The sequence below is a fragment of the Corella eumyota genome, chromosome 2 (genome assembly GCF_963082875.1).
Source record: "Corella eumyota chromosome 2, kaCorEumy4.1, whole genome shotgun sequence".
Classification (NCBI taxonomy): Eukaryota; Metazoa; Chordata; class Ascidiacea; order Phlebobranchia; family Corellidae; genus Corella; species Corella eumyota.
Window position 1 is genome coordinate 20340487 of NC_137491.1, and position 26710 is coordinate 20367196.

The following is a 26710-nucleotide window of genomic DNA, read 5'->3' on the forward strand; positions in this document are numbered from 1 at the left end:
TTCAAATATAAGTTAAAGTTTAGTTTGAGTAGTTACAGTTAATATCATGGACATCAATATTTCTATAGAAGGAACGACCGATATTGGTGAAATCAAGTATGTGAGAACAACCAAACCTGATCTAAATGCTTATGCAGCCAGGTAAGTTAAAAATATTATAATTATTTGATAAGTAGAACGGTTATTTAAGTTTATTATGATATATGGTTTGCAGAAAACGGGAAAACTTTAATGACGTCACTATCACCTGTGAGGGTGTATCAATCCCAGCAAACAAAATGGTTTTAGCTTGCAACAGTCTCTACTTTGAAGCAGCTTTTGACGTTCCGGTATGTATAATAAAGTTTACCTACCAATTTTACACCTTAATGCATAACATGGAAATATGCAAGTTATGACAATCCAATTGGTTTTTATGCGTATAAAGAGAAAAAATTCCAAATATCGTTTAGATGAGAGAAAGATATTCAGGTTCGGTAGAAGTTGAAAGAATTGACGCAACATCTATGAGATCAGTTATTGATTATTTTTACAACGGAGAAGTCAAAATAAACGTCACCAATGTTTGCCAATTGCTTGATGCTGCTGAATATTTGCAAATAGAAGGTAAACTCTGTCAATATTTGCATAAAAAATCACGAGCATGATTTATGTTTAAATAATTCTTTATAAACTTTTTTTGGAAGAAATCTCGAATTATTTACAGATCTAAAAAACAACTGCATTTTGTATTTTCAAAAGGCAATAACTTGTCAAAATTGCTTTATTTTTCGCTTATTGGCTGATCGTTACCATAGCGACAAACTCAGTGATGATGTCAAAGGGTTCATGCGTGACAACTTTGATACCATTTTATCACGTGATGAATACAAAGAATTAACAGAAAAAGAATTTTGTTCCTTGTACTCAGTTTGCCAAAACGTATATACTTTTTTATATTACATGTTCCTTTTTACGGTAGGCTATACTTAAAATATTTTAATATATTTGTACAGATTAGCAAAACGACTTTGTACAAAGCTGTTGTTGAATGGATCAAGTTTAAATTCGACGAACGTAAGGATCGCTTCCTTGAAGTTTTGAAGAAAGTGGATTTAAAACTAAGTGAACTTTCTTTACCTTTTCTAATTAATGTTGTTGTACAAGAGGTTTGTAATTTTAAAATCTGTGCGTACTTTTATGATAAAAAGCACATGAACGTTTTTTTAAGGAATTTATCCAGGAAAATAAAATTTACGTGAAACAAGTTTGTGATGCAATAAAGATTCTATTAAATGACGGTAAAATTTATATTAGCAAGTTAACAAACTTATATTCTGGTTACAGATAAAAAACCTTTAATTTACACTTACTTATTCGTTTAGAAAATTTAGTTATCATCGGTGGAAATGATCGTTACACTAAAGTTACTCAATACAACATTCCTTCAAACAAGTTTACACAACTACAGGTACAAAATTTAATACAATAAAACAAAACATCGAATTATATGTTATTAACCCGGGAAATTATTTTTAATTAAAAACACTTCTATAATATAAACAATATTTTACAGGAACTACCTGAAGGCAGAAAATCTCACCAATGCGTAACCTTAAACGATTTTGTTTACGTCATTGGTGGACAGGCTGACGATGGTAAAACTCGACTTGCTACAGTTTATAAAATGAACATAAAGGAAAATCTTCCAACTTGGGATCAAGTTAAATCAATGAACAAAGTTAGAAATGTTGCAGGAGCAGCTGTTTTAGAAGGTTTATTGCGTTTAATAATGTTAAATAGAAAAAAAGTTTACCATTTTTTATATTCAACTATATTCGTGGAAAAAAATATTTATAACTATAAGCACATATTTTATGTAGGAGTTATTTACGTGGTTGGGGGAAGTTCACCAAAAACGGTGTCAAGTGGAGAATATTACTTGCCAGCCATGAACCTTTGGAACAACATTAAAGAAATGAGTCAGGAAAGAAAATGCCATGAACTTGTTAATTTAAAAAGTAAAAAAAACTATTGATTATTTTTCGTTATTTGTTATTAGAGTTACTTAATAAATTAAATGTTCCTTTAAGTGAATTTTTTTAGACAAAAATTTATTCAGGATACGTTATTAAATTAAATTATTGCTTTCGACAATTTAGCTACTTATATTTTGCTTTTAATAATGTAATCTTATCCTTAGGTTATTTATATGCGATCGGTGGAACTGATAACACAACTATATTTAACACAGTCGAGAAATACAATCCAAGGGAAAACGAATGGGAATTCACCGCCTCCCTACAAACTGCACGCAAGTGGTTTGTTGCTACGGCAACCGATGACGCAATTTACGTTATGGGTGAGAACTATTTGTAATACTCTTAAATATAACAATTTATTAGGTTGCAAAGTTGTATCGCACTACGCAAATATAATTTTATTGTCATTTAAAAAATATTTTTTTCAATTAAATGTTTGTTTGAGGCAATGGCTGTCAATACAAAAAAAACATTTTCGAAATTATTTAAATTAAAATAAAAACATAATTTTAAATCAAAGGAGGCCACGATGGCCAAAAATTCTTAAAATCAACTGAAAAATATGACCTCATCGGTGACGTATGGACCAACCTTAAAGACATGATATTTGAGAGAAGCAGTTTTTCGGGTTGTTTAATTCAAAACAAGATCTACATCGTTGGAGGGTAACATTATTATAAATTTTAACAAAAAGTTAATAAAAGATAATGTATCCTTACTTTTAAAATCTAAATTCTGATTATTTTCAAATAACTTAGTTTTGTTACAAATGTTTTAACAAATACTAGCTAAACCATATGATTATAGGCTGGACAACAACAAACAAGTTGTTAAATCAATTCACAAATACGACATAGAAGAAGACAATTGGGTCATTGTTACTAATACAGAAGAAGCATACTACAACCACACAGTCGTATCTTTTTAAAATACTGTTACCCAATAGTTTAACCAGTTAACTAATAAATGTTTTAACAAACATTTGCAACTTGATATTTAGGCTTAAAACACCAAATTACTTCAAAACAAACTGTAAAACTTTTTAACGTAAATTGCATAAAGTTTTTATATATTTTTAGGTTTACAATTTTACTTAACTTTAGATTCTATTATTTTTACTTTGATTTAACTTCTGTATATAATTTAAACATAAATGCACCATTGTCAAAATAAATATAAAATGAAAAAATAAATGAAGCACAATTATCAAAATTTAAATATAAACAAACAACAACTTACCTTACTTGCTAACTTGGGTTTTCTCCTGTAATAAACTACTTTAAATACCTTGTAATTGTTTATAAACTAAATGTTACTTTTAACTTTCAACAATCGTAGCTTAACTAGCTTTCGAACGTTTAACTAAATTCTTGTTAAGAAAAGGAACAACTCAGGAAAGCACAAAGTTGGAAAACAAGAATTCTGCTTGAGGCTGTTACGTCACATTTTTTTTATTACGTAACACTCTACTTTATTCGCTCATTTACAATAAGCATGTATGAAATGGTTGTTATTAATTTTTATGATTTAATTCAAGTTATCATTTTTGTTATTGTAAATGAATTTTTCTATATTACGTGCTTGTGCAACTACATATTAGAATAAAACAAATTATACAAAAATAGCAACCTTAAAAGACCAACATTATCCGTAATCCACCTGAGACCACATTCATCAAACCGGATGAAAGATCGGCAATTAAATGTGGTCCCAATTGGCGCCAACTCTCGCCATACTTAACTGCAACAGCTTGCCTGTTTTGCGGACTACCAGTCTTAGTACTTATCACATCTTATCTTCTAATAGGTCAGATCGCATTTAAACAAGTTAACAGAATACGCAAAATAAAATAAGGCCCTCATTTACAATAATAAACAATTTTGAAACGACGTGTCACAGAACTTTAGACAATTACCGCCGTAAAGTTAAACTCCGGTTCCTGGTTTATTATTCGGTACCGATTCAAAACGAAGATCTGGGTAAAGAGGCAATAGTGACTCTTTTACCCAGAACTGGATTTTGAATCTGGTACTAAATATTAAACCCAATTTTTAAAATTTGGGCGAAATATTAACCTAGATTTTGGATTTGGTACTGAACAATAAACTGGATTTTGAACCTGGAGCTAAATAATTAACTGAATTTAATAAACTTGACTTTGAATCTGGTGCTGAATACTGAAGCAGAAACTAATGTCTAACTTTTCGCGGTAAACTAACATAATATTGGCAGTAATGTTGTAAGAGTTATCGTTCTTTTAACTTATTTTTAATGTCCATGTTAAAACCTGGCTCATTTATTTCTATAATTAGATTTAAATTTAATTTAATTTATTACCAATAAATTAAAGTTTGTTTACATGTTAACAATTGACTTGTATGCAAATGGGGTCAACCTTTACGACACGAAAAACAGAACCAGTTATTATAATAACATTTATTCAATAAACACAGTGTCATAGCCAAGCCTTTATAAATAGTAGAAAATTTACAACCATCGCTGTATTATATTAATTTTATGAAGACCCCCAAGAATTGACAAATTTAGAAAATACAACTTTATCAGTTGTAACAACTTATTTAACCTAAGGTCAAGTCTTGGGTGCAAAAAATTAAACAATATTGAGAATACAACTTTTTTAAATATGAAATGTTTTGTAACAAAAGCTTCAAAATACCTTGAACATTGGATTTATTTTATTTGACGTCAAATACAAAGCAAACAAGGTTATGTTTGTCGTACCAAGCGATACTGTTCTCTTACATTTCAGTTCACAAGTTATAACACATATTAGAGTCAACATGTACAGCTCAGCGTAGCATTTTATTACTCAAGTTTTTAACTTAAAGTTTAGTTTGGGTGGTTTCAATTAAAACTATGAACAACGCTTTTTTTATTGAAGGAACGACCGATATTGGTGAAATCAAGTATGTAAGAAAAACCAAACCTGATCTAAATGCTTATGCAGCCAGGTAAGTTAAACGTTAATAGAAATATTTTTTAAGAAAACGTCAATTACAGTTTATAATAATAACTTGTATATTTTTTAGAAAACGAGAAAACTTTAATGACGTCACTATTACGTGTGGGGGTGTATCAATCCCAGCAAACAAAATGGTTTTGGCTTGCAACAGTCTCTACTTTGAAGCAGCTTTTGACGTTCCGGTATGTAAACTCATGTTTACCTAGCAATCTATCATTTTATTAATACACAACATAAAATATGCAAGTTATTAAAATGTAATTTAATTTCTATGCGTATAATGAAAAAAATATTTTTCAAATATCATTTAGATAAAAGAAAGATATTTAAATTCTATAGAAGTTGAAAGAATTGACGCAACATCTATGAGATCAGTTATTGATTATATTTACAACGGAGAAGTCAAAATAAACGTCACCAATGTTTGCCAATTGCTCGATGCTGCTGAATATTTGCAAATAGAAGGTAAACTCTGTCAATATTTGTAGAAGAAATCACGAGCATATGTTTGACTAATTTTTCATAATTTTTTTTTGTAACAATTCTTGAATTATTTACAGATTTGAAAAAAGAATGCATTTTGTATTTGCAAAATGCAATTACTTGTCAGAATTGCTTTACTCTTCGCTTATTGGCTGATCGTTACCATAGCGACAGCCTTCGCAATGATGTAAAAGCATTCATTCGTGACAACTTTGATACAATTCTGTCACGTGATGAGTACAAAGAATTAACAGAAGAAGAATTTTGTTTTTTGTGTTTAGTTTGCCAAAAAGTAAACAACTTTTGTGATTACAAAAAATACCTTTAACGTCTACTTTTAAAATTTTTAATTTTTATAGATTAGCAAAACGACTTTGTACAAAATTGTTGTTGAATGGATCAAGTTTAAATTCGACGAACGTAAAGATCGCTTCCTTGAAGTTTTGGAGAAAATGGATTTAAAACTAAGTGAACTTTCTTTGCAGTTTCTTATTGATGTTGTTGCACAAGAGGTTGGTATTTTAACCTAAATATTTTAATTTTATATAACTTTACTTTCATAATTTGTCGTTTTAGAAATTTATTCAGAAAAATGTGGTTTATATCGAGATGGTTTGCAATGCAATGAAGATTTTATCACCAAAAGGTAAAAATATGATGTAAATTAAATAATACCGGCAGCGTGGTGTAGTGGTAAGAACACTTGCTACATCATCATGAGGTCGTGGGTTCAATCCCCATTGATCTCATGCTGTAGCGCCGTTGAGTAAGGCGTTATAAACAGTATGAACTACTGTTGAGCTAGCACTCAATCAGCAGCACAATTATCGGGCAATTATAATCTCTATAATATCCCAAACTGTCACCTATAATATCCGAAACTACCACAGGCAACTCGAGACTGGGTCGGAGTAACTGATGTTACTCTATGTTTAGATCGTGCATTCGACCTTCCCACATCTAGAATAAAGATACAAAAAAAAACCTTACTGTATTCGTTATACTGTAAAACGTTATTAATAAGATCATATTGTAAGGCTCGTCACATTTTTCATTGCTTTTAGTAACAAAAGTTACAAAATGTAACTTAAATAAAAGTTCTGACGTAGCATTTTAAATATACAACAGAAAATTTACTTATCATCGGTGGAAATGATTGTTACAATAAAGTTACTCAATACAACATTCCTTCAAACAAGTTTACTCAACTACAGGTAAAAATAATGATTAAAAATAAGTAGTTTTACAATATCTGTATTTAAATTTTGCGTTAAAAGAGTGTTTGCAATAAAAAGAAGTCTTAAAGGCTTTTTTATTTTTCATTTTAAAAGGAACTTCCAGAGGGTAGAAGAAGTCACCGATGCGTGACGTTGAACGATTATGTTTACGTCATCGGTGGTCGGGCTGACGATGATGAAACGTCACTTGATACAGTTTATAGAATGAACATGAAGGGAAATCCCCCAACCTGGGAGCAAGTTAAATCAATGAACACAGCTAGACTTGTCGCAGGGGCAGCTGTTTTAGAAGGTTAGTTACGCTTGACAAGTGGCAAAAACTTAAGACACCCTACGTACTTTTTTCCCATTATACGCGTTAACTTTTTTATTCTGGTCATATACTATATTTAGATGTTATTTACGTTGTGGGCGGATTTTCAACAAAAAATGAATCAAGTGGAGAATATTACTTGCCAGCCATGAACGTTTGGAACAATATTAAAGAAATGAGTCAGGAAAGAAAATGTCATGAACTGGTTAATTTAAAAAGTAAAACAAACTTTAATTAGTTTTAATAAATTGTTATTACTTTTACTAATTTGTTACTAAACCATAAGTACAAAAGTAGCCTAAAACTCCTTTTAAACAAAAATTGTTTAAAGATACAATATTTGAATTATCTCTATCAATTTAGTCTTTAATATATTGTTCGTTATCATGTAATCTATACCCAGGTTATTTATATGCGATCGGTGGAGCTGATGGCAATGAAGTAACAACCAACACAGTCGAGAAATACAATCCAAAGGAAAACGAATGGGAATTCACCGCCTCCCTACAAACTGCACGCAAGTGGTTTGTTGCTACGGCAACTGATGACGCAATTTACGTCATGGGTGAGAATTATTTGTAATACTCTTAAATATAGCAATTTATTAGGTTGCAAAGTAGTATCAAACTACGCAAATATAATTTTACTGTCATTTAAAAATATTTTTCTAATTAAATGTTTGTTTGAGGCAATGGCACGATAAAAAAATTGTATAATTTTGACTTACAAAAAAGAATTTAATTAAAAAGCCTAAACCGTCAATACATTAAATGTTTTGTTTCTGTGAACTATAAATATAATTTTGAAATTATTTGAATTAAAATAAAAACATAAATTTAAATCAAAGAAGGCCACGATGGCGAAAAACCTTTAAAATCCGCTGAAAAATATGACGTCATCGGTGACGTATGGACCAACCTTACAGACATGATTACTGAGAGAAGTAGTTTATCAGGTTGTTTGATTCAAAACAAAATCTACATCGTTGGGGGGTAAGTTGCTATACTGTCGACTAATAAATCTAAAAGTTCTAGTAATTTAAAATTAACTAAGTTGTATGTTATAATAACACAATAATATGTTAAAACAAATGCTAGCTGACACGTTATCATTATAGGTTAGACAACAAAAAACAAGTTGTTAAATCGATCCACAAATACGACATAGAAGAAGACAATTGGGTCATTGTTACTAACACAGAAGAAGCATACTGCAACCACACAGTCGTTTCTTTTTAAAATACTGTTACCCAAACGTTTGACCAATTAACTAATAAATGTTTTGACAAACATTTGCAACTTGATATTTAGGCCTAAAACACTAAATTACTTTGAAACAAACTGTAAAGTTTTCAACGTAAATTGCATAAAATTTTTATATATTTTTGTTTACAAAATTATTTAATTTTAGAGCTTAATTATTTTTACCACGTTTTGATTTACCAACTGTAAAGCACAAGATTGAAAAACAAGTTTTTCTGCTTTAAGCTGTTACGTCATATTTCCTTTTATTACGTAACACTCTACTTTATTTGTTTTTTTTACAATAAGCATGTATGACATAGTTGTTATTAATTTTTATGATTCGGTTTTATGATTTAATTCAAGTTATTATTTTTGTGATTTCAAAAAAATATATTTTCTATATTACGTGATTGTGCAACTAGATATTAGAATAAAACAAATTATACAAAAATAGCAACCTTAAAAGACCAACATTATCCGTAATCCACCTGAGATCACATTCATCAAACCAGATGAAAGATCGGCAATTAAATGTGGTCCAAATTGGCGCCAAATCCCGTCGTACTTAACTGCAACAGCTTGCCTATTTTGCGGACCACCAGTCTTAGTACTTATCACATCTTATCTCCTAATAGGTCAGATCGCATTTAAACAAGTTAACAGAATATGCAAAGTTAAAATTCGGCCCTCAGTAAACAATAAATTTGAAAATACAAGTTCCACAACTTCAGACAACTGGTTAAAGTTTGCAACTTTTACAGCATCGGCAGTTGCTGTTTCACACAAACTTGAAACAGTTGAAACAGCGATAAATGTGGCCTTAAACCAGTACACACAACCTCTTTACAAGCTACAAATTCCAATTTTAAAGTCCAGAAATGGAGCTACAAAAAGAAGAAAATACTCCAGGACAGTTTTTATCATTTTGTTTCTTTTTATATTATCTTGGGTTCCATATTTTGTGTATTTTATCATCGAAGAAAATAGTTACAACATATATGTCAACAACGTTAACAACACACAGCCTTGGGAACCCCCGTTTTCGCCGATTACGTCATACCTGATGACGTGGACAGCATTGGTTGGACGTACATGGTCTATAATTGTGTATGCAATTTTTACATAAGATTTTAGAATTTCAATGATCCAAATATTGGTAAAAATTAAAATTTCGCTAAAAAACTTTTTTTCTAAATTAAAGTTTTCCCGAACTACAAGTTTTGTTACAAGAAGTAATGCCAATAATGCTGTTGTTCAATTATCTCAACAAGTTATAATTTGTGAAAACAAACAAACATACTTTGAATTAGATTCTGCAAAACAAACATGTTGAGTGAAGGTTGTAATTCGACCAAGAAAAAAATGTCAGGTCACAATAATATTAATAATGATGAAGTGATTTCGGCTCATTTTATACAATGCTAAGTTGCTTTGAAATTGTTAAACAACATTGCATTACATTATTTGTAATACACACATATTACTTTCCTAAACATAATTTTTGATATATTAAAAAGGGAATAAAATTATGTATTGATAAATCTATTATTAAATGTACGGAATCATATTACGGTAACTAATAGAAACACAACACACATGATGTTTATTGCTTTGTAACATAACTTTAAACATTGGTCTTTATACAGAAGTGTATTTTATTACAGGTGAACAAAAGATTTAATAAAAATACCTCTAAAGAAAAAAACAAGGTTATGTTTATCGTACCAAGCGATACTGTTCTCTCACCTTTAAGTTATTCATCCATAACACCACAGTCAACACGTAAAGCGTATTTTACCATTATATTACTTATATAGGATTTCAAATATAAGTTAAAGTTTAGTTTGAGTAGTTACAGTTAATATCATGGACATCAATATTTCTATAGAAGGAACGACCGATATTGGTGAAATCAAGTATGTGAGAACAACCAAACCTGATCTAAATGCTTATGCAGCCAGGTAAGTTAAAAATATTATAATTATTTGATAAGTAGAACGGTTATTTAAGTTTATTATGATATATGGTTTGCAGAAAACGAGAAAACTTTAATGACGTCACTATCACCTGTGAGGGTGTATCAATCCCAGCAAACAAAATGGTTTTAGCTTGCAACAGTCTCTACTTTGAAGCAGCTTTTGACGTTCCTGTATGTATAATAAAGTTTACCTACCAATTTTACACCTTAATGCATAACATGGAAATATGCAAGTTATGACAATCCAATTGGTTTTTATGCGTATAAAGAGAAAAAATTCCAAATATCGTTTAGATGAGAGAAAGATATTCAGGTTCGGTAGAAGTTGAAAGAATTGACGCAACATCTATGAGATCAGTTATTGATTATTTTTACAACGGAGAAGTCAAAATAAACGTCACCAATGTTTGCCAATTGCTTGATGCTGCTGAATATTTGCAAATAGAAGGTAAACTCTGTCAATATTTGCATAAAAAATCACGAGCATGATTTATGTTTAAATAATTCTTTATAAACTTTTTTTGTAAGAAATCTCGAATTATTTACAGATCTAAAAAACAACTGCATTTTGTATTTTCAAAAGGCAATAACTTGTCAAAATTGCTTTACTTTTCGCTTATTGGCTGATCGTTACCATAGCGACAAACTCAGTGATGATGTCAAAGGGTTCATGCGTGACAACTTTGATACCATTTTATCACGTGATGAATACAAAGAATTAACAGAAAAAGAATTTTGTTCCTTGTACTCAGTTTGCCAAAACGTATATACTTTTTTATATTACATGTTCCTTTTTACGGTAGGCTATACTTAAAATATTTTAATATATTTGTACAGATTAGCAAAACGACTTTGTACAAAGCTGTTGTTGAATGGATCGAGTTTAAATTCGACGAACGTAAGGATCGCTTCCTTGAAGTTTTGAAGAAAGTGGATTTAAAACTAAGTGAACTTTCTTTACCTTTTCTAATTAATGTTGTTGTACAAGAGGTTTGTAATTTTAAAATCTGTGCGTACTTTTATGATAAAAAGCACATGAACGTTTTTTTAAGGAATTTATCCAGGAAAATAAAATTTACGTGAAACAAGTTTGTGATGCAATAAAGATTCTATTAAATGACGGTAAAATTTATATTAGCAAGTTAACAAACTTATATTCTGGTTACAGATAAAAAACCTTTAATTTACACTTACTTATTCGTTTAGAAAATTTAGTTATCATCGGTGGAAATGATCGTTACACTAAAGTTACTCAATACAACATTCCTTCAAACAAGTTTACACAACTACAGGTACAAAATTTAATACAATAAAACAAAACATCGAATTATATGTTATTAACCCGGGAAATTATTTTTAATTAAAAACACTTCTATAATATAAACAATATTTTACAGGAACTACCTGAAGGCAGAAAATCTCACCAATGCGTAACCTTAAACGATTTTGTTTACGTCATTGGTGGACAGGCTGACGATGGTAAAACTCGACTTGCTACAGTTTATAAAATGAACATAAAGGAAAATCTTCCAACTTGGGATCAAGTTAAATCAATGAACAAAGTTAGAAATGTTGCAGGAGCAGCTGTTTTAGAAGGTTTATTGCGTTTAATAATGTTAAATAGAAAAAAAGTTTACCATTTTTTATATTCAACTATATTCGTGGAAAAAAATATTTATAACTATAAGCACATATTTTATGTAGGAGTTATTTACGTGGTTGGGGGAAGTTCACCAAAAACGGTGTCAAGTGGAGAATATTACTTGCCAGCCATGAACCTTTGGAACAACATTAAAGAAATGAGTCAGGAAAGAAAATGCCATGAACTTGTTAATTTAAAAAGTAAAAAAAACTATTGATTATTTTTCGTTATTTGTTATTAGAGTTACTTAATAAATTAAATGTTCCTTTAAGTGAATTTTTTTAGACAAAAATTTATTCAGGATACGTTATTAAATTAAATTATTGCTTTCGACAATTTAGCTACTTATATTTTGCTTTTAATAATGTAATCTTATCCTTAGGTTATTTATATGCGATCGGTGGAACTGATAACACAACTATATTTAACACAGTCGAGAAATACAATCCAAGGGAAAACGAATGGGAATTCACCGCCTCCCTACAAACTGCACGCAAGTGGTTTGTTGCTACGGCAACCGATGACGCAATTTACGTTATGGGTGAGAACTATTTGTAATACTCTTAAATATAACAATTTATTAGGTTGCAAAGTTGTATCGCACTACGCAAATATAATTTTATTGTCATTTAAAAAATATTTTTTTCAATTAAATGTTTGTTTGAGGCAATGGCTGTCAATACAAAAAAAACATTTTCGAAATTATTTAAATTAAAATAAAAACATAATTTTAAATCAAAGGAGGCCACGATGGCCAAAAATTCTTAAAATCAACTGAAAAATATGACCTCATCGGTGACGTATGGACCAACCTTAAAGACATGATATTTGAGAGAAGCAGTTTTTCGGGTTGTTTAATTCAAAACAAGATCTACATCGTTGGAGGGTAACATTATTATAAATTTTAACAAAAAGTTAATAAAAGATAATGTATCCTTACTTTTAAAATCTAAATTCTGATTATTTTCAAATAACTTAGTTTTGTTACAAATGTTTTAACAAATACCAGCTAAACCATATGATTATAGGCTGGACAACAACAAACAAGTTGTTAAATCAATTCACAAATACGACATAGAAGAAGACAATTGGGTCATTGTTACTAATACAGAAGAAGCATACTACAACCACACAGTCGTATCTTTTTAAAATACTGTTACCCAATAGTTTAACCAGTTAACTAATAAATGTTTTAACAAACGTTTGTAACTTGATATTTAGGCTTAAAACACTAAATTACTTTGAAACAAATTGTAAAACTTTTTAACGGTAAATGCATAAAGTTTTTATATATTTTTGTGTTTACAATTTTACTTAACTTTAGATAATGTTATTTTTACTTTGATTTAACTTCTGTATATAATTTAAACATAAATGCACCATTGTCAAAATAAATATAAAATGAAAAAATAAATGAAGCACAATTATCAAAATTTAAATATAAACAAACAACAACTTACCTTACTTGCTAACTTGGGTTTTCTCCTGTAATAAACTACTTTAAATACCTTGTAATTGTTTATAAACTAAATGTTACTTTTAACTTTCAACAATCGTAGCTTAACTAGCTTTCGAACGTTTAACTAAATTCTTGTTAAGAAAAGGAACAACTCAGGAAAGCACAAAGTTGGAAAACAAGAATTCTGCTTGAGGCTGTTACGTCACATTTTTTTTATTACGTAACACTCTACTTTATTCGCTCATTTACAATAAGCATGTATGAAATGGTTGTTATTAATTTTTATGATTTAATTCAAGTTATCATTTTTGTTATTGTAAATGAATTTTTCTATATTACGTGATTGTGCAACTACATATTAGAATAAAACAAATTATACAAAAATAGCAACCTTAAAAGACCAACATTATCCGTAATCCACCTGAGACCACATTCATCAAACCGGATGAAAGATCGGCAATTAAATGTGGTCCCAATTGGCGCCAACTCTCGCCATACTTAACTGCAACAGCTTGCCTGTTTTGCGGACTACCAGTCTTAGTACTTATCACATCTTATCTTCTAATAGGTCAGATCGCATTTAAACAAGTTAACAGAATACGCAAAATAAAATAAGGCCCTCATTTACAATAATAAACAATTTTGAAACGACGTGTCACAGAACTTTAGACAATTACCGCCGTAAAGTTAAACTCCGGTTCCTGGTTTATTATTCGGTACCGATTCAAAACGAAGATTTGGGTAAAGAGGTAATAGTGACTCTTTTACCCAGAACTGGATTTTGAATCAGGTACTAAATATTAAACCCAATTTTTAAAATTTGGGCGAAATATTAACCTAGATTTTGGATTTGGTACTGAACAATAAACTGGATTTTGAACCTGGAGCTAAATAATTAACTGAATTTAATAAACTTGACTTTGAATCTGGTGCTGAGTACTGAAGCAGAAACTAATGTCTAAGTTCACGCTGGTAAACAACCTTAATAATATTGGCAGTAATGTTGTAAGAGTTATTGTTCTTTTAACTTATTTTTAATGTCCATGTTAAAACCTGGCTCATTTATTTCTATACTTAAATTTAAATTTAAATTAATTTATTACCAAAAAAATAAAGTTTGTTTTCATGTTAACAATTGTATTGTATGCAAATAGGGCAACCTTTACGACAAGAAAAACAGAACCAGTTATTATAATAACATTTATTCAATAAAAACAGTGTCATTGCCAAGCCTTTATAAATAGTAGAAAATTTACAACCATTGCTGTATTATATTAATTTTATGAAGACCCAAGAATTAACAAATTTAGAATATACAACTTTATCAGTCGTAACAACTTATTTAACCTAAGGCCAAGTCTAGGGTGCAAAAAATTGAACAATATTGAGAATACAACTTTTTTAAATATGAAATGTTTAGCAACAAAAGCTTCAAAATACCTTGAACATTGGATTTATTTGAATTGACGTCAAATACAAAACAAACAAGGTTACGTTTGTCGTACCAAGCGATACTGTTCCCTCACATTTAAGTTATTCAGCCATAAAACATATTAGAGTCAACATGTACAGCTCAGCGTAGCATTTTATTACTCAAGTTTTTAACTTAAAGTTTAATTTGGGTGGTTTTAATTAAAACTATGAACAACGCTTTTTTTATCGAGGGAACGACCGTTGGTGAAATCAAGTATGTAAGAAAAACAAAACCTGATCTAAATGCTTATGCAGCCAGGTAAGTTAAATGTTTATAGAAATATTTTTTAGGAAAACGTTAATTACAGTTTATAATAATAACTTGTATATTTTTTAGGAAACGAGAAAACTTTAATGACGTCACTATTACGTGTGGGGGTGTAACAATGCCAGCAAACAAAATGGTTTTGGCTTGCAACAGTCTGTACTTTGAAGCAGCTTTCGACGTTCCAGTATGTAAAATTATGTTTACCTAGCAATCTATTATTCTGGTAATACACAACATAAATTATGCAAGTTATTAAAATCTAATTTAATTTCTATGCGTATAATCAAAAATTGTTTTCCAAATATCATTTAGATAAAAGAAAGATATTTAAATTCTATAGAAGTTGAAAAAATTGACGCAACATCCATGAGATCAGTTATTAATTATATTTACAACGGAGAAGTTAAAATAAACGCCACCAATGTTTGCCAATTGCTCGATGCTGCTGAATATTTGCAAATAGAAGGTAAACTCTGTCAATATTTGTGAAAAAAATCGCGAGCATACGTTTAAATAATTCTTTATAAACTTTGTTTGTACCAAATCTTAAATTATTTACAGATTTGAAAAACAAATGCATTTTGTATTTGCAAAAGGCAATTACTTGTCAGAATTGCTTTACTCTTCGCTTATTGGCTGATCGTTACCATAGCGACAGCCTTCGCAATGATGTTAAAGCGTTCATTCGTGACAACTTTGATACAATTCTGTCACGTGATGAGTACAAAGAATTAACAGAAGAAGAATTTTGTTTCTTGTATTCAGTTTGCCAAAAAGTAAACAACTTTTGTGATTACTAAAAATACCTTTATACATCTAGCTTTTAAGTTTTTAACAAATACAGATTGACAAAACGACTTTGTACAAAGCTGTTGTTGAATGGATCAAGTTTAAATTCGACGAACGTAAAGATCGCTTCCTTGAAGTTTTGGAGAAAGTGGATTTAAAATTTTGTGAACTTTCTTTGCAGTTTCTTATTGATGTTGTTGTACAAGAGGTTTGTATTTTAACTTGAATATTTTAATTTTATATAACTTCTTTTTCATATATTGTCGTTTTAGAAATTTATTCAGAAAAATGAGGTTTATATCGAAATGGTTTGCAATGCAATGAAGATTTTATCACCAAAAGGTAATATTGTAGTTTGATATAAATATCCTTACTGTATACGTTATACTGTAAAACATTATTAATAATAACATATTGTAAGGCTTGTCACATTTTTCATTGCTTTTTAACAAGTAACAAAATGTAACTTAAATAAAAGTTATCACGTAGCATTTTAAATATACAACAGAAAACTTACTTATCATCGGTGGAAATAATCGTGAAAATAAAGTTACTCAATACAACATTCCTTCCAACAAGTTTACCCAACTACAGGTAGTTACTAGATTATGATAAATTAAGTAATTGAACTTAAATTTCGGCAAGATCGTAAATATTCTGTTTATATAAAAATTAATCTAACAGGAACTTCCAGAAGGCAGATCATCTCACCGTTGCGTGACGTTGAACGATTTTGTTTACGTCATTGGTGGACAGGCTGACGATGGTAAAACTCGACTTGCTACAGTATATAGAATGAACATAAAAAAAAATCTTTCAACTTGGGAGCAAGTTAAATCAATGAGCACAGTTAGAAATGTTGCAGGAGCAGCTGTTTTAGAAGGTCTATCGGGTTTATTAATGTTAAATAGAAAAAAGTTTACCATTTTTTTCTAACTATTTTCGTGAAAAAAATATTTATAACTATAAGCACATATTTTATGTAGGAGTTATTTACGTGGTTGGGGGAAGTTCACCAAAAACGGAGTCAAGTGGAGAATATTACTTGCCAGCCATGAACGTTTGGAACAACATTAAAGAAATGAGTCAGGAAAGAAAATGCCATGAACTTGTTAATTTAAAAAGTAAAAAAAAACTATTGATTATTTTTCGTTATTTGTTATTAGAGTTACTCAATAAATTAAATGTTCCTTTAAGTGCAAGGGTAACACGCGGATTTTTTTGGACAAAAATTTATTTAGGATACGTTATTAAATTAAATTATCGCTTTCGACAATTTAGCTATTTATATTTTGCTTTCAATAATGTAATCTTATTCTTAGGTTATTTATATGCGATCGGTGGATATGATGCCAATAAAGTAACCAACACAGTCGAGAAATACAATCCAAGGGAAAACGAATGGGGATTCACCGCCTCCTTACAAACTGCACGCAAGTGGTTTGTTGCTACGGCAACCGATGACGCAATTTATGTCATGGGTAATAGTTAACTCTGATGTTTTTAAAATGATTACACTTTTCAAATATCAGGACGAAATTAACTACATAAGAAACTTTTTTAAAGTCATTAACATTTTTTCCTCATTTTAAAACGTTTCTTTGAGGCAAAGACTCAAAAAATAACTTATTTATTAAATTCTAGCTTACTTGAAATCAACAATTTTGATCGAAAACTCTAAATCGCTAATACAAAACAAAATGTTTTTAGCGGTATAAGAAAAAAAGTAATTTTTTAAATTATAATAAGAAGTATTAAATTCAATTTAAAGGTGGCAACGATGGTGAATATGAATTAAAATCAACTGAAAAATATGACATCATCGGTGACGTATGGACCAATCTTACAGACATGGTTACTGTTAGAGATGCTTTTTCGGGTTGTTTGATTCAAAACAAGATCTACATCGTTGGAGGGTAAGTTGATTTAAGTTTACATAATTTCAACGAAAACTAATTACTCCATAATTTACTATAGGTTAGACAACAACCAACGAGGAGTCAAATCTATCCACAAATACGACATAGAAGAAGACAATTGGGCTTTTGTTACAAACACAGAAGAAGAATACATTAACCACACAGTCGTTCCTGTTTAAAATACTGTTATCCAATAATTTGACCAATGAACTAATAAATGTTTTAACAAACATTTGCAACTTGATATTTAGGCTTAAAACACTAAATTATGTTAAAACAAATTGTGAAACTTTTCAACGTAAATTGCATAAAATTTTTATATATTTTTGTTTACAAAATTATTTAATTTTAGAGCTTATTATTTTTACAACGTTTTAATTTACTAACTGTAAAGCAAAAGACTGAAAAACAAGTTTTTCTGCTTTAAGCTGTTACGTCATATTCTCTTTTATTACGTAACACTCATCTTTATTTGCTTTTTTACAATAAGCATGTATAAAATGCAAAGGTGGGCACTAAACCGTTAATGCGTTAATCGTTAATTAACGAAGTTAAAATGTAACTTTTAAATTTAACTTTTAAGTTAACTTTAAAAATCGTTAACGGACCTGTTAACTTTCGTTAAATTGTGCTTCCGTTAATTTAATATTTTTACAAGTTTACCATGATAATATAAAAGTATATATGTTTTATTTTGCCGTTTATTGGGTTTAATCGTTTCAATTTTAAAGGATGTATTGACGATGTATTGACTGACGTATAAACGATGTATTGACGACGATGACGATGTATTGAAATTTTAAACGATGCAGTTTTAAAAACGTTATTAAACTTACGTTCGTGTAGTTAAAATATCAACTAAGATAAAAACTGCTGTTTTTTTTTAAATAGGGTCGTTTCTTTGTTTGTTTTATTTAAATTTTAACGTTAACGTTTATCGATAACTACCGTTACATTTTGTTTAAATTAACTTACTAACGTTAACGAAGTTAATATACTATGTAACGAATTACCACTTAACGAAGTTACTTTCTCGGTTAACTGTGCCCACCATTTTATTAAAATGGTTGTTATTAATTTTTATGATTTAATTCAAGTTATCATTTTTGTTATTGTAAATAAATTTTTCTATATTACGTGATTGTGCAACTAGATATTAAAATAAAACAAATTATACAAAAATAGCAACCTTAAAAGACCAACATTATCCGTAATCCACCTGAGATCACATTCATCAAACCAGATGAAAGGTCGGCAATTAAATGAGGTCCAAATTGGCGCCAACTTTCGCCGTACTTAACTGCAACGGCTTGCCTGTTTTGCGGACTACCAGTCTTAGTACTTATCACATCTTATCTCCTTATAGGTCAGATCGCATTTAAACAAGTTAACAGAATATGCAAAGTTAAAATTCGGCCCTCAGTAAACAATAAATTTGAAAATACAAGTTCCACAACTTCAGACAACTGGTTAAAGTTTGCAACTTTTACAGCATCGGCAGTTGCTGTTTCACACAAACTTGAAACAGTTGAAACAGCGATAAATGTAGCCTTACACCAATACACACAACCCCTTTACAAGCTACAAATTCCAATTTTAAAGTGCAGAAATGGAGCTACAAAAAGAAGAAAATACTCCAGGACAGTTTTTATCATTTTGTTTCTTTTTATTTTATCTTGGGTTCCATATTTTGTGTATTTTATCATCGAAGAAAATAGTTACAACATATATGTCAACAACGTTAACAACACACAGCCTTGGGAACCCCCGTTTTCGCCGATTACGTCATACCTGATGACGTGGACAGCATTGGTTGGACGTACATGGTCTATAATTGTGTATGCAATTTTTACAAAAGATTTTAGAATTTCATTGATCCAAATATTGGTAAAAATTAAAATTTCGCTAAAAATTTTTTTTTCTAAATTAAAGTTTTCCCGAACTAGAAGTTTTGTTGCAAGAAGTAATGCCAATAATGCTGTTGTTCAATTATCTCAACAAGTTATAATTTGTGAAACAAAACAAACAAACTTTGAATTCGATTCCACGAAGACAAACATGTTGAGTGAAGGTTGTAACTCAAATGAGAAAAAAATGTCAGGTCACAATAATATTAATACTGATGAAATGATTTCGGCTCATTTTGTACAAGGCTAAGTTGCTTTGAAATTGTTTAACAACATTGCGTTACTTTATTTGTAATACACACATATTACTTTTTATAATACTTGCATACAACTTTACTAAACATAATTTTTGATATAATAAAAAGGGAACAAAATTATGTATTGATAAATCTATTATTAAATGTACGGAATTATATTACGGTAACTAATAGAAACACAACACACATGATGTTTATTGCTTTGTAACATAACTTTAAACATTGGTCTTTATACAGAAGTGTATTTTATCACAGGTGAACAAAAGATTTAAAAAAATCCCCATACTAAAGCAAACAAGACTATGTTTGTCGTACCAAGCAATACTGTTCTCTCACATTTAAGTTATTCATCCATAACACCACAGTCAACAAGTATAGCCTAGCTTACCATCAAATAACTTAAGTTTTAAAATACAAGTTAAAGTTTAGCGTGAGTTGTTACAGTTAGCAAAATTTATTGTAAATAAATTTTTCTATATTACGTGATTGTGCAACTAGATATTAGAATAAAACAAATTATACAAAAATAGCAACCTTAAAAGACCAACATTATCCGTAATCCACCTGAGATCACATTCATCAAACCAGATGAAAGGTCGGCAATTAAATGAGGTCCAAATTGGCGCCAACTTTCGCCGTACTTAACTGCAACGGCTTGCCTGTTTTGCGGACTACCAGTCTTAGTACTTATCACATCTTATCTCCTTATAGGTCAGATCGCATTTAAACAAGTTAACAGAATATGCAAAGTTAAAATTCGGCCCTCAGTAAACAATAAATTTGAAAATACAAGTTCCACAACTTCAGACAACTGGTTAAAGTTTGCAACTTTTACAGCATCGGCAGTTGCTGTTTCACACAAACTTGAAACAGTTGAAACAGCGATAAATGTAGCCTTACACCAATACACACAACCCCTTTACAAGCTACAAATTCCAATTTTAAAGTGCAGAAATGGAGCTACAAAAAGAAGAAAATACTCCAGGACAGTTTTTATCATTTTGTTTCTTTTTATTTTATCTTGGGTTCCATATTTTGTGTATTTTATCATCGAAGAAAATAGTTACAACATATATGTCAACAACGTTAACAACACACAGTCTTGGGAACCCCCGTTTTCGCCGATTACGTCATACCTGATGACGTGGACAGCATTGGTTGGACGTACATGGTCTATAATTGTGTATGCAATTTTTACAAAAGATTTTAGAATTTCATTGATCCAAATATTGGTAAAAATTAAAATTTCGCTAAAAATTTTTTTTTCTAAATTAAAGTTTTCCCGAACTAGAAGTTTTGTTGCAAGAAGTAATGCCAATAATGCTGTTGTTCAATTATCTCAACAAGTTATAATTTGTGAAACAAAACAAACAAACTTTGAATTCGATTCCACGAAGACAAACATGTTGAGTGAAGGTTGTAACTCAAATGAGAAAAAAATGTCAGGTCACAATAATATTAATACTGATGAAATGATTTTGCCTCATTTTGTACAAGGCTAAGTTGCTTTGAAATTGTTTAACAACATTGCGTTACTTTATTTGTAATACACACATATTACTTTTTATAATACTTGCATACAACTTTACTAAACATAATTTTTGATATAATAAAAAGGGAACAAAATTATGTATTGATAAATCTATTATTAAATGTACGGAATTATATTACGGTAACTAATAGAAACACAACACACATGATGTTTATTGCTTTGTAACATAACTTTAAACATTGGTCTTTATACAGAAGTGTATTTTATCACAGGTGAACAAAAGATTTAAAAAAATCCCCATACTAAAGCAAACAAGACTATGTTTGTCGTACCAAGCAATACTGTTCTCTCACATTTAAGTTATTCATCCATAACACCACAGTCAACAAGTATAGCCTAGCTTACCATCAAATAACTTAAGTTTTAAAATACAAGTTAAAGTTTAGCGTGAGTTGTTACAGTTAGCAAAATTATGGACAACGTTATTTCTATCGAAGGAACGACCGATATTGGTGAAATTAAGTATGTGAGAACAACCAAACCTGATCTAAATGCATATGCAGCCAGGTAAGTTAAATGTTAATGAATTAATACCTTAATGAATAGATTTTTAAAGTTAGAAAGATTAGTTTAATAATTTTAGAAAAAGATTAAACTTTAATGACGTCACTATCACGTGTGGGGGTGTATCAATCCCAGCAAACAAAATGGTTTTGGCTTGCAACAGTCTCTACTTTGAAGCAGCTTTCGACGTTCCGGTATGTATAATAAAGTTATCCTACCAATCTTACACCTTAATGCATAACATGGAAATATGCAAATTATGACAATCTAATTAGTTTTCATGTGTATAAAGAGAAAAAAATTCCAAATGTAATTTAGATGAAAGAAAGATATTCAGGTTCAGTAGAAGTTGAAAGAATTGCTGCAACATCCATGAGATCAGTTATTAATTATATTTACAACGGAGAAGTCAAAATAAACGTCACCAATGTTTGCCAATTGCTTGATGCTGCTGAATATTTGCAAATAGAAGGGAAACTCTGTCAATATTTGTAGAAAAAATTAAGGATATGTGTTTAAACTACTTCTTTATTTCTCTTTTTTACAAATTGTAAATAATTTACAGATCTGAAAGATGAATGCATTACTTTTTTGCAAACTGCAATTACTTGCCAAAACTGCCTTACCCTTCGCTTATTGGCTGATCGTTACCATAGCGACAAACTTCGCAATGACGTCAAAGCGTTCATGCGTGACAATTTTGATACAATTTTGTCACGTGATGAATATAAAGAGTTGGAAGAAAAATATTTTTGTTTTTTGTATTCAGTTTGCCAAAACGTAAACAATTTTTTCACTACACATTTTCTCCAACGTCATACTAAAAAGATTTTAATATGTTTGTTTTTAATATGACAGATTAACAAGACGACTTTGTACAAAGCTGTTGTTGAATGGATCAAGTTTAAATTCGACGAACGTAAAGATCGCTTCCTTGAAGTTTTGGAGAAAGTGGATTTGAAACTAAGTGATCTTTCTTTGCAGTTTCTTATTAATGATGTTGCACAAGAGGTTTGTATTTTAACCTAGATTTTTTAATTTTATATAACTTTACTTTCATAATTTGTCGTTTTAGAAATTTATTCAGAAAAATGAGGTTTATATCGAGATGGTTTGCAATGCAATGAAGATTTTATCACCAAATGGTAATAATATGATGTAAATTAAATAAAACCGGCAGCGTGGTGTAGTGGTAAGAACACTTGCTACATCATCATGAGGTCGTGGGTTCAATTCCCATCCCTTTCATGCTGTAGCGCCCTTGAGTAAGGCGTTATAAACATTATGAACTACTGTTGAGCTAGCACTTAATCAGCAGCACAATTATCGGGCAATTATAATCTCTATAATATCCCAAACTGCCACCTATAATATCCGAAACTACCACAGGCAACTGGAGACTGGGTGGAGTAACTGATGTTACTCTATGTTTAGATCGTGCATTCGACCTTCCCACATCTAGAATAAAGTTATATATAAAAAAACCTTACTGTATACGTTATACTGTAAAACGTTATTAATAAGATCATATTGTAAGGCTCGTCACTTTTTTCATTGCTTTTAGTAACAAAAGTTACAAAATGTAACTTAAATAAAAGTTCTGACGCAGCATTTTAAATATACAACAGAAAACTTGCTTATCATCGGTGGAAATAATCATTATAATGGAGTTACTCAATACAACATTTCGTCCAACAAGTTTACTCAACTACAGGTAAAAATAACGATTAAAAATAGTAGTTATGGAATATATGTATTTAAATTTTCCATTAAAAGAGTTTCTGCAATAAAAAAAGTCTTAAAACTTAACTTTCCATTTTTAAAAGGAACTTCCAGAAGGCAGGAGAAATCACCGATGTGTGACGTTGAACGATTTCGTTTACGTCATCGGTGGTCTGGCTGACGATGGTAAAACCTCACTTGCTACAGTTTATAGAATGAACATGAAGGAAAATCCCCCAACTTGGGAGCAAGTTAAGTCAATGAACACAGCTAGATTTGTCGCAGGGGCAGCAGTTTTAGAAGGTTAGTTGCGTTTGACAAGTGGCAAAAACTTAAGAAACCCTACATACTTTTTTCCTATTACACGCGTTAACTTTTTTATTCTGGTCATATACTATATTTAGATGTTATTTACATTGTGGGTGGATTTTCAACATAAAATGAATCGAGTGGAGAATATTACTTGCCAGCCATGAACGTTTGGAACAACATTAATGAAATGAGTCAGGAAAGAAAATGCCATGAACTTGTTAATTTGAAAGGTAAATAAAACTTTAATTGGTTTAAAAATTGTTATTACATTTATTTATTTGTTATTAAAACAAAAATACCATAAGGCGCAGGGGTAGCCTAAAAATTATTTTAAACAAAATTGTTTAAAGATACAATTTTATCTCTCTTAATTCAGTCTATTATTTATGGATCGTTATCATGTAATCTATACCCAGATTATTTATATGCGATCGGTGGAGTTGATGGCGATGGAGTAACCAACACAGTCGAGAAATACAATCCAAAGGAAAACGAATGGGAATTCACCGCCTCCCTACAAACTGTACGCAAGTGGTTTGTTGCTACGGCAACCGATGACGCAATTTACGTTATGGGTGAGAACTATTTGTAATACTTTTAAATAAAGCAATTTATTAGGTATCAAACTACGCAAATATAATTTTACTGTCATTTAAAATAATTTTTTCTAATTAAATGTTTGTTTGAGACAATGGCACGATAAAAAAATTGTATAATTTTGACTTACAAAAAAGAATTTGATTAAAAAGCCTAAACCGCCAATTCCTTAAATGTTATGTATCTGTATACTATAAAAACAATTTCGAAATTATTTGAATTAAAATGAAAACAATTCTAAATTAAAGGCGGCAATGATGGCGAAAAATCCCTAAAATCAGCTGAAAAATATGACGTCATCGGTGACGTATGGATCAACTTTACAGACATGATTATTGAAAGAGCTGGTTTTTCGGGTTGTTTGATTCAAAACAAGATCTACATCGTTGAAGGGTAAGATGCTATACTGTCGACTAATAAGTTTACGTTCTAGTGATTTGAAAATAACTGAGTTTTATGTTAATAACACAATAAAATGTTAAAACAAATGCTAGCTGACACGTTATCATTATAGGTTGGACAACGACAAAGAAGCAGTCAAACCGATTCACAAATACGACATAGAAGAAGACAATTGGGCTTTTGTTACAAACACAGAAGAAGAATACTTTAACCACACAGTCGTTTCTTTTTAAAATACTGTTACCCAATAATTTGACCAATTCACTAATAAATGTTTTAACAAACATTTGCAACTTGATATTCATGCTTAAAACACTAAATTACTTGAAACAAATTGTAAAACTTTTCAACGTAAACTGCATAAATTTTTATATATTTTGGTGTTTACAAAATTATTTAATTTTAGAGCTTAATTATTTTTACTTTGATTCAACTTCTGTATATAATTTAAACATAAATTCACCATTGTCAAAACTAAATATAAAATGAAAAAACAAATAAAGCACAATTATCAAAATTGAAATATAAACAAACAACAACTTACCTTACTTGCTAACTTGTGTTTTCTCCTGTGATAAACAACTTCAAATATATTGTAATTGTTTATAAACTAAATTTTATTCTAACTTTCAACAATCTTAGCTTAACTAGCTTTCAAACATTTAACTAAATTCTTGTTAGGAAAATGAAAAACTCAGTTAAGCACAAAGTCAGAAAACAAGAATTCTGCTTTAAGCTGTTACGTCACATTCTTTTTTATTACGTAACACTCTTCTTTATTTGCTTTTTTACAATAATCCTGTTTAAAATGGTTGTTATTAATTTTTATAATTTAATTCAAGTTGTAATTTTTGTTATTGTAAATAAATATATTTTTCTATATTACGTGATTCTGCAACTAGATATTAGAATAAAACAAATTATACAAAAATAGCAACCTTAAAAGACCAACATTATACGTAATCCACCTGAGACCACATTCATCAAACCAGATGAAAGATCGGCAATTAAACGTTGTTCAAATTGGCGCCAACTCTCGCCATACTTAACTGCAACAGCTTGCCTGTTTTGCGGACTACCAGTCTTAGTACTTATCACATCTTATCTCCTAATAGGTCAGATCGCATTTAAACAAGTCAACAGAATACGCAAAATAAAATAAGGCCCTCATTTACAATAATAAACAACTTTGAAACGACGTGTCACAGAACTTTAGACAATTACCGCCGTAAAGTTAAACTCCGGTTCCTGGTTTATTATTCGGTACCGATTCAAAACGAAGATTTGGGTAAAGAGGCAATAGAGGCTCTTTTACCCAGAACTAGATTTTAAATCTGGTACTAAAAATTAAACCCAATTTGGGTTAAATATTAACCTAGATTTTGGATTTGGTACTGAACAATAAACTGGATTTTGAATCTGGAGCTAAATAATTAACTCAATTTTAATTCTAATGCCAATTAATAAACTTGACTTTGAATCTGGTGCTGAATACTGAAGCAGAAATTAATGTCTAAGTTCACGCCGGTAAACAACCATAATATTGGCAGTAATGCTGTAAGAGTTATTGTTCTTTTAACTTATTTTTAATGTCCATGTTAAAACCTGGCTCATTTATTTCTATAATTAGATTTAAATTTAATTTAA

The 26710-nt window shown here is 30.0% G+C and overlaps 7 protein-coding genes across 7 annotated transcripts; all 7 read left to right on the forward strand.

Annotated features, from left to right (window-relative positions):
* On the forward strand, positions 1-3615 carry LOC145742834 (kelch-like protein 3). Its single transcript, XM_082560657.1, has 12 exons — positions 1-141; positions 215-329; positions 453-606; positions 707-921; positions 996-1148; positions 1211-1280; positions 1365-1450; positions 1556-1754; positions 1863-2000; positions 2183-2341; positions 2542-2686; positions 2829-3615. The coding sequence occupies exons 1-12, from the start codon at positions 47-49 to the stop codon at positions 2947-2949; spliced, it is 1650 nt and encodes a 549-aa protein (XP_082416783.1). The 5' UTR covers positions 1-46; the 3' UTR covers positions 2950-3615.
* Positions 3616-4898: 1283 nt separating this feature from the next.
* LOC145742647 (kelch-like protein 25) lies at positions 4899-8276 on the forward strand. Its single transcript, XM_082560424.1, has 12 exons — positions 4899-4993; positions 5072-5186; positions 5316-5469; positions 5565-5674; positions 5847-5999; positions 6064-6133; positions 6616-6701; positions 6819-7017; positions 7119-7256; positions 7442-7603; positions 7886-8030; positions 8156-8276. The coding sequence occupies exons 1-12, from the start codon at positions 4899-4901 to the stop codon at positions 8274-8276; spliced, it is 1548 nt and encodes a 515-aa protein (XP_082416550.1).
* A 1838-nt stretch (positions 8277-10114) lies between these two features.
* LOC145741393 (kelch-like protein 3) lies at positions 10115-13704 on the forward strand. Its single transcript, XM_082558977.1, has 12 exons — positions 10115-10243; positions 10317-10431; positions 10555-10708; positions 10809-11023; positions 11098-11250; positions 11313-11382; positions 11467-11552; positions 11658-11856; positions 11965-12102; positions 12285-12443; positions 12644-12788; positions 12931-13704. Exons 1-12 carry the CDS (start codon positions 10149-10151, stop codon positions 13049-13051), a joined length of 1650 nt encoding a protein of 549 aa, XP_082415103.1. The 5' UTR covers positions 10115-10148; the 3' UTR covers positions 13052-13704.
* A 1297-nt stretch (positions 13705-15001) lies between these two features.
* LOC145742648 (kelch-like protein 25) lies at positions 15002-17383 on the forward strand. The gene is made up of 10 exons (XM_082560425.1): positions 15002-15093; positions 15172-15286; positions 15415-15568; positions 15664-15878; positions 15947-16099; positions 16164-16233; positions 16400-16485; positions 16576-16774; positions 16878-17015; positions 17214-17383. The coding sequence occupies exons 1-10, from the start codon at positions 15002-15004 to the stop codon at positions 17381-17383; spliced, it is 1392 nt and encodes a 463-aa protein (XP_082416551.1).
* A 318-nt stretch (positions 17384-17701) lies between these two features.
* LOC145741396 (uncharacterized) lies at positions 17702-18198 on the forward strand. Its single transcript, XM_082558980.1, has 2 exons — positions 17702-17807; positions 17869-18198. Exons 1-2 carry the CDS (start codon positions 17743-17745, stop codon positions 17987-17989), a joined length of 186 nt encoding a protein of 61 aa, XP_082415106.1. The 5' UTR covers positions 17702-17742; the 3' UTR covers positions 17990-18198.
* Positions 18199-20133: 1935 nt separating this feature from the next.
* Positions 20134-24618, forward strand: LOC145741394 (kelch-like protein 12). The gene is made up of 10 exons (XM_082558978.1): positions 20134-22033; positions 22110-22224; positions 22349-22511; positions 22605-22810; positions 22889-23041; positions 23106-23175; positions 23659-23744; positions 23857-24055; positions 24157-24294; positions 24481-24618. The coding sequence occupies exons 1-9, from the start codon at positions 21939-21941 to the stop codon at positions 24189-24191; spliced, it is 1122 nt and encodes a 373-aa protein (XP_082415104.1). The 5' UTR covers positions 20134-21938; the 3' UTR covers positions 24192-24294; positions 24481-24618.
* Positions 24504-25945, forward strand: LOC145741399 (uncharacterized). Its single transcript, XM_082558981.1, has 3 exons — positions 24504-24639; positions 24910-25054; positions 25176-25945. The coding sequence occupies exons 1-3, from the start codon at positions 24636-24638 to the stop codon at positions 25294-25296; spliced, it is 270 nt and encodes an 89-aa protein (XP_082415107.1). The 5' UTR covers positions 24504-24635; the 3' UTR covers positions 25297-25945.
* The last annotated feature ends 765 nt before the right edge of the window (positions 25946-26710 follow it).

Bases quoted from the DNA above. Each gene is read 5' to 3' on its own strand.
- LOC145742647 (XM_082560424.1), top strand. From the start codon at position 4,899: ATGAACAACGCTTTTTTTATTGAAGGAACGACCGATATTGGTGAAATC. The intron at 5,470-5,564 runs GTAAACTCTGTC...AATTATTTACAG, and splicing joins TGAATATTTGCAAATAGAAG to ATTTGAAAAAAGAATGCATT. The intron at 5,675-5,846 runs GTAAAAGCATTC...TAATTTTTATAG, and splicing joins GCGACAGCCTTCGCAATGAT to ATTAGCAAAACGACTTTGTA.
- LOC145741399 (XM_082558981.1), top strand. The intron at 25,055-25,175 runs GTAAGATGCTAT...TTATCATTATAG, and splicing joins AAGATCTACATCGTTGAAGG to GTTGGACAACGACAAAGAAG.
- LOC145742648 (XM_082560425.1), top strand. From the start codon at position 15,002: ATGAACAACGCTTTTTTTATCGAGGGAACGACCGTTGGTGAAATCAAG. The intron at 15,094-15,171 runs GTAAGTTAAATG...TATATTTTTTAG, and splicing joins CTAAATGCTTATGCAGCCAG to GAAACGAGAAAACTTTAATG. The intron at 16,100-16,163 runs GTTTGTATTTTA...TTGTCGTTTTAG, and splicing joins TTGATGTTGTTGTACAAGAG to AAATTTATTCAGAAAAATGA.
- LOC145742834 (XM_082560657.1), top strand. From the start codon at position 47: ATGGACATCAATATTTCTATAGAAGGAACGACCGATATTGGTGAAATC. The intron at 1,149-1,210 runs GTTTGTAATTTT...CGTTTTTTTAAG, and splicing joins TTAATGTTGTTGTACAAGAG to GAATTTATCCAGGAAAATAA. The intron at 1,755-1,862 runs GTTTATTGCGTT...TATTTTATGTAG, and splicing joins AGGAGCAGCTGTTTTAGAAG to GAGTTATTTACGTGGTTGGG.
- LOC145741394 (XM_082558978.1), top strand. From the start codon at position 21,939: ATGGACAACGTTATTTCTATCGAAGGAACGACCGATATTGGTGAAATT. The intron at 22,811-22,888 runs GTAAACAATTTT...TTAATATGACAG, and splicing joins TGTATTCAGTTTGCCAAAAC to ATTAACAAGACGACTTTGTA. The intron at 23,042-23,105 runs GTTTGTATTTTA...TTGTCGTTTTAG, and splicing joins TTAATGATGTTGCACAAGAG to AAATTTATTCAGAAAAATGA.
- LOC145741396 (XM_082558980.1), top strand. From the start codon at position 17,743: ATGGTTACTGTTAGAGATGCTTTTTCGGGTTGTTTGATTCAAAACAAG. The intron at 17,808-17,868 runs GTAAGTTGATTT...AATTTACTATAG, and splicing joins AAGATCTACATCGTTGGAGG to GTTAGACAACAACCAACGAG.
- LOC145741393 (XM_082558977.1), top strand. From the start codon at position 10,149: ATGGACATCAATATTTCTATAGAAGGAACGACCGATATTGGTGAAATC. The intron at 11,857-11,964 runs GTTTATTGCGTT...TATTTTATGTAG, and splicing joins AGGAGCAGCTGTTTTAGAAG to GAGTTATTTACGTGGTTGGG. The intron at 12,444-12,643 runs GTGAGAACTATT...TTTAAATCAAAG, and splicing joins TGACGCAATTTACGTTATGG to GAGGCCACGATGGCCAAAAA.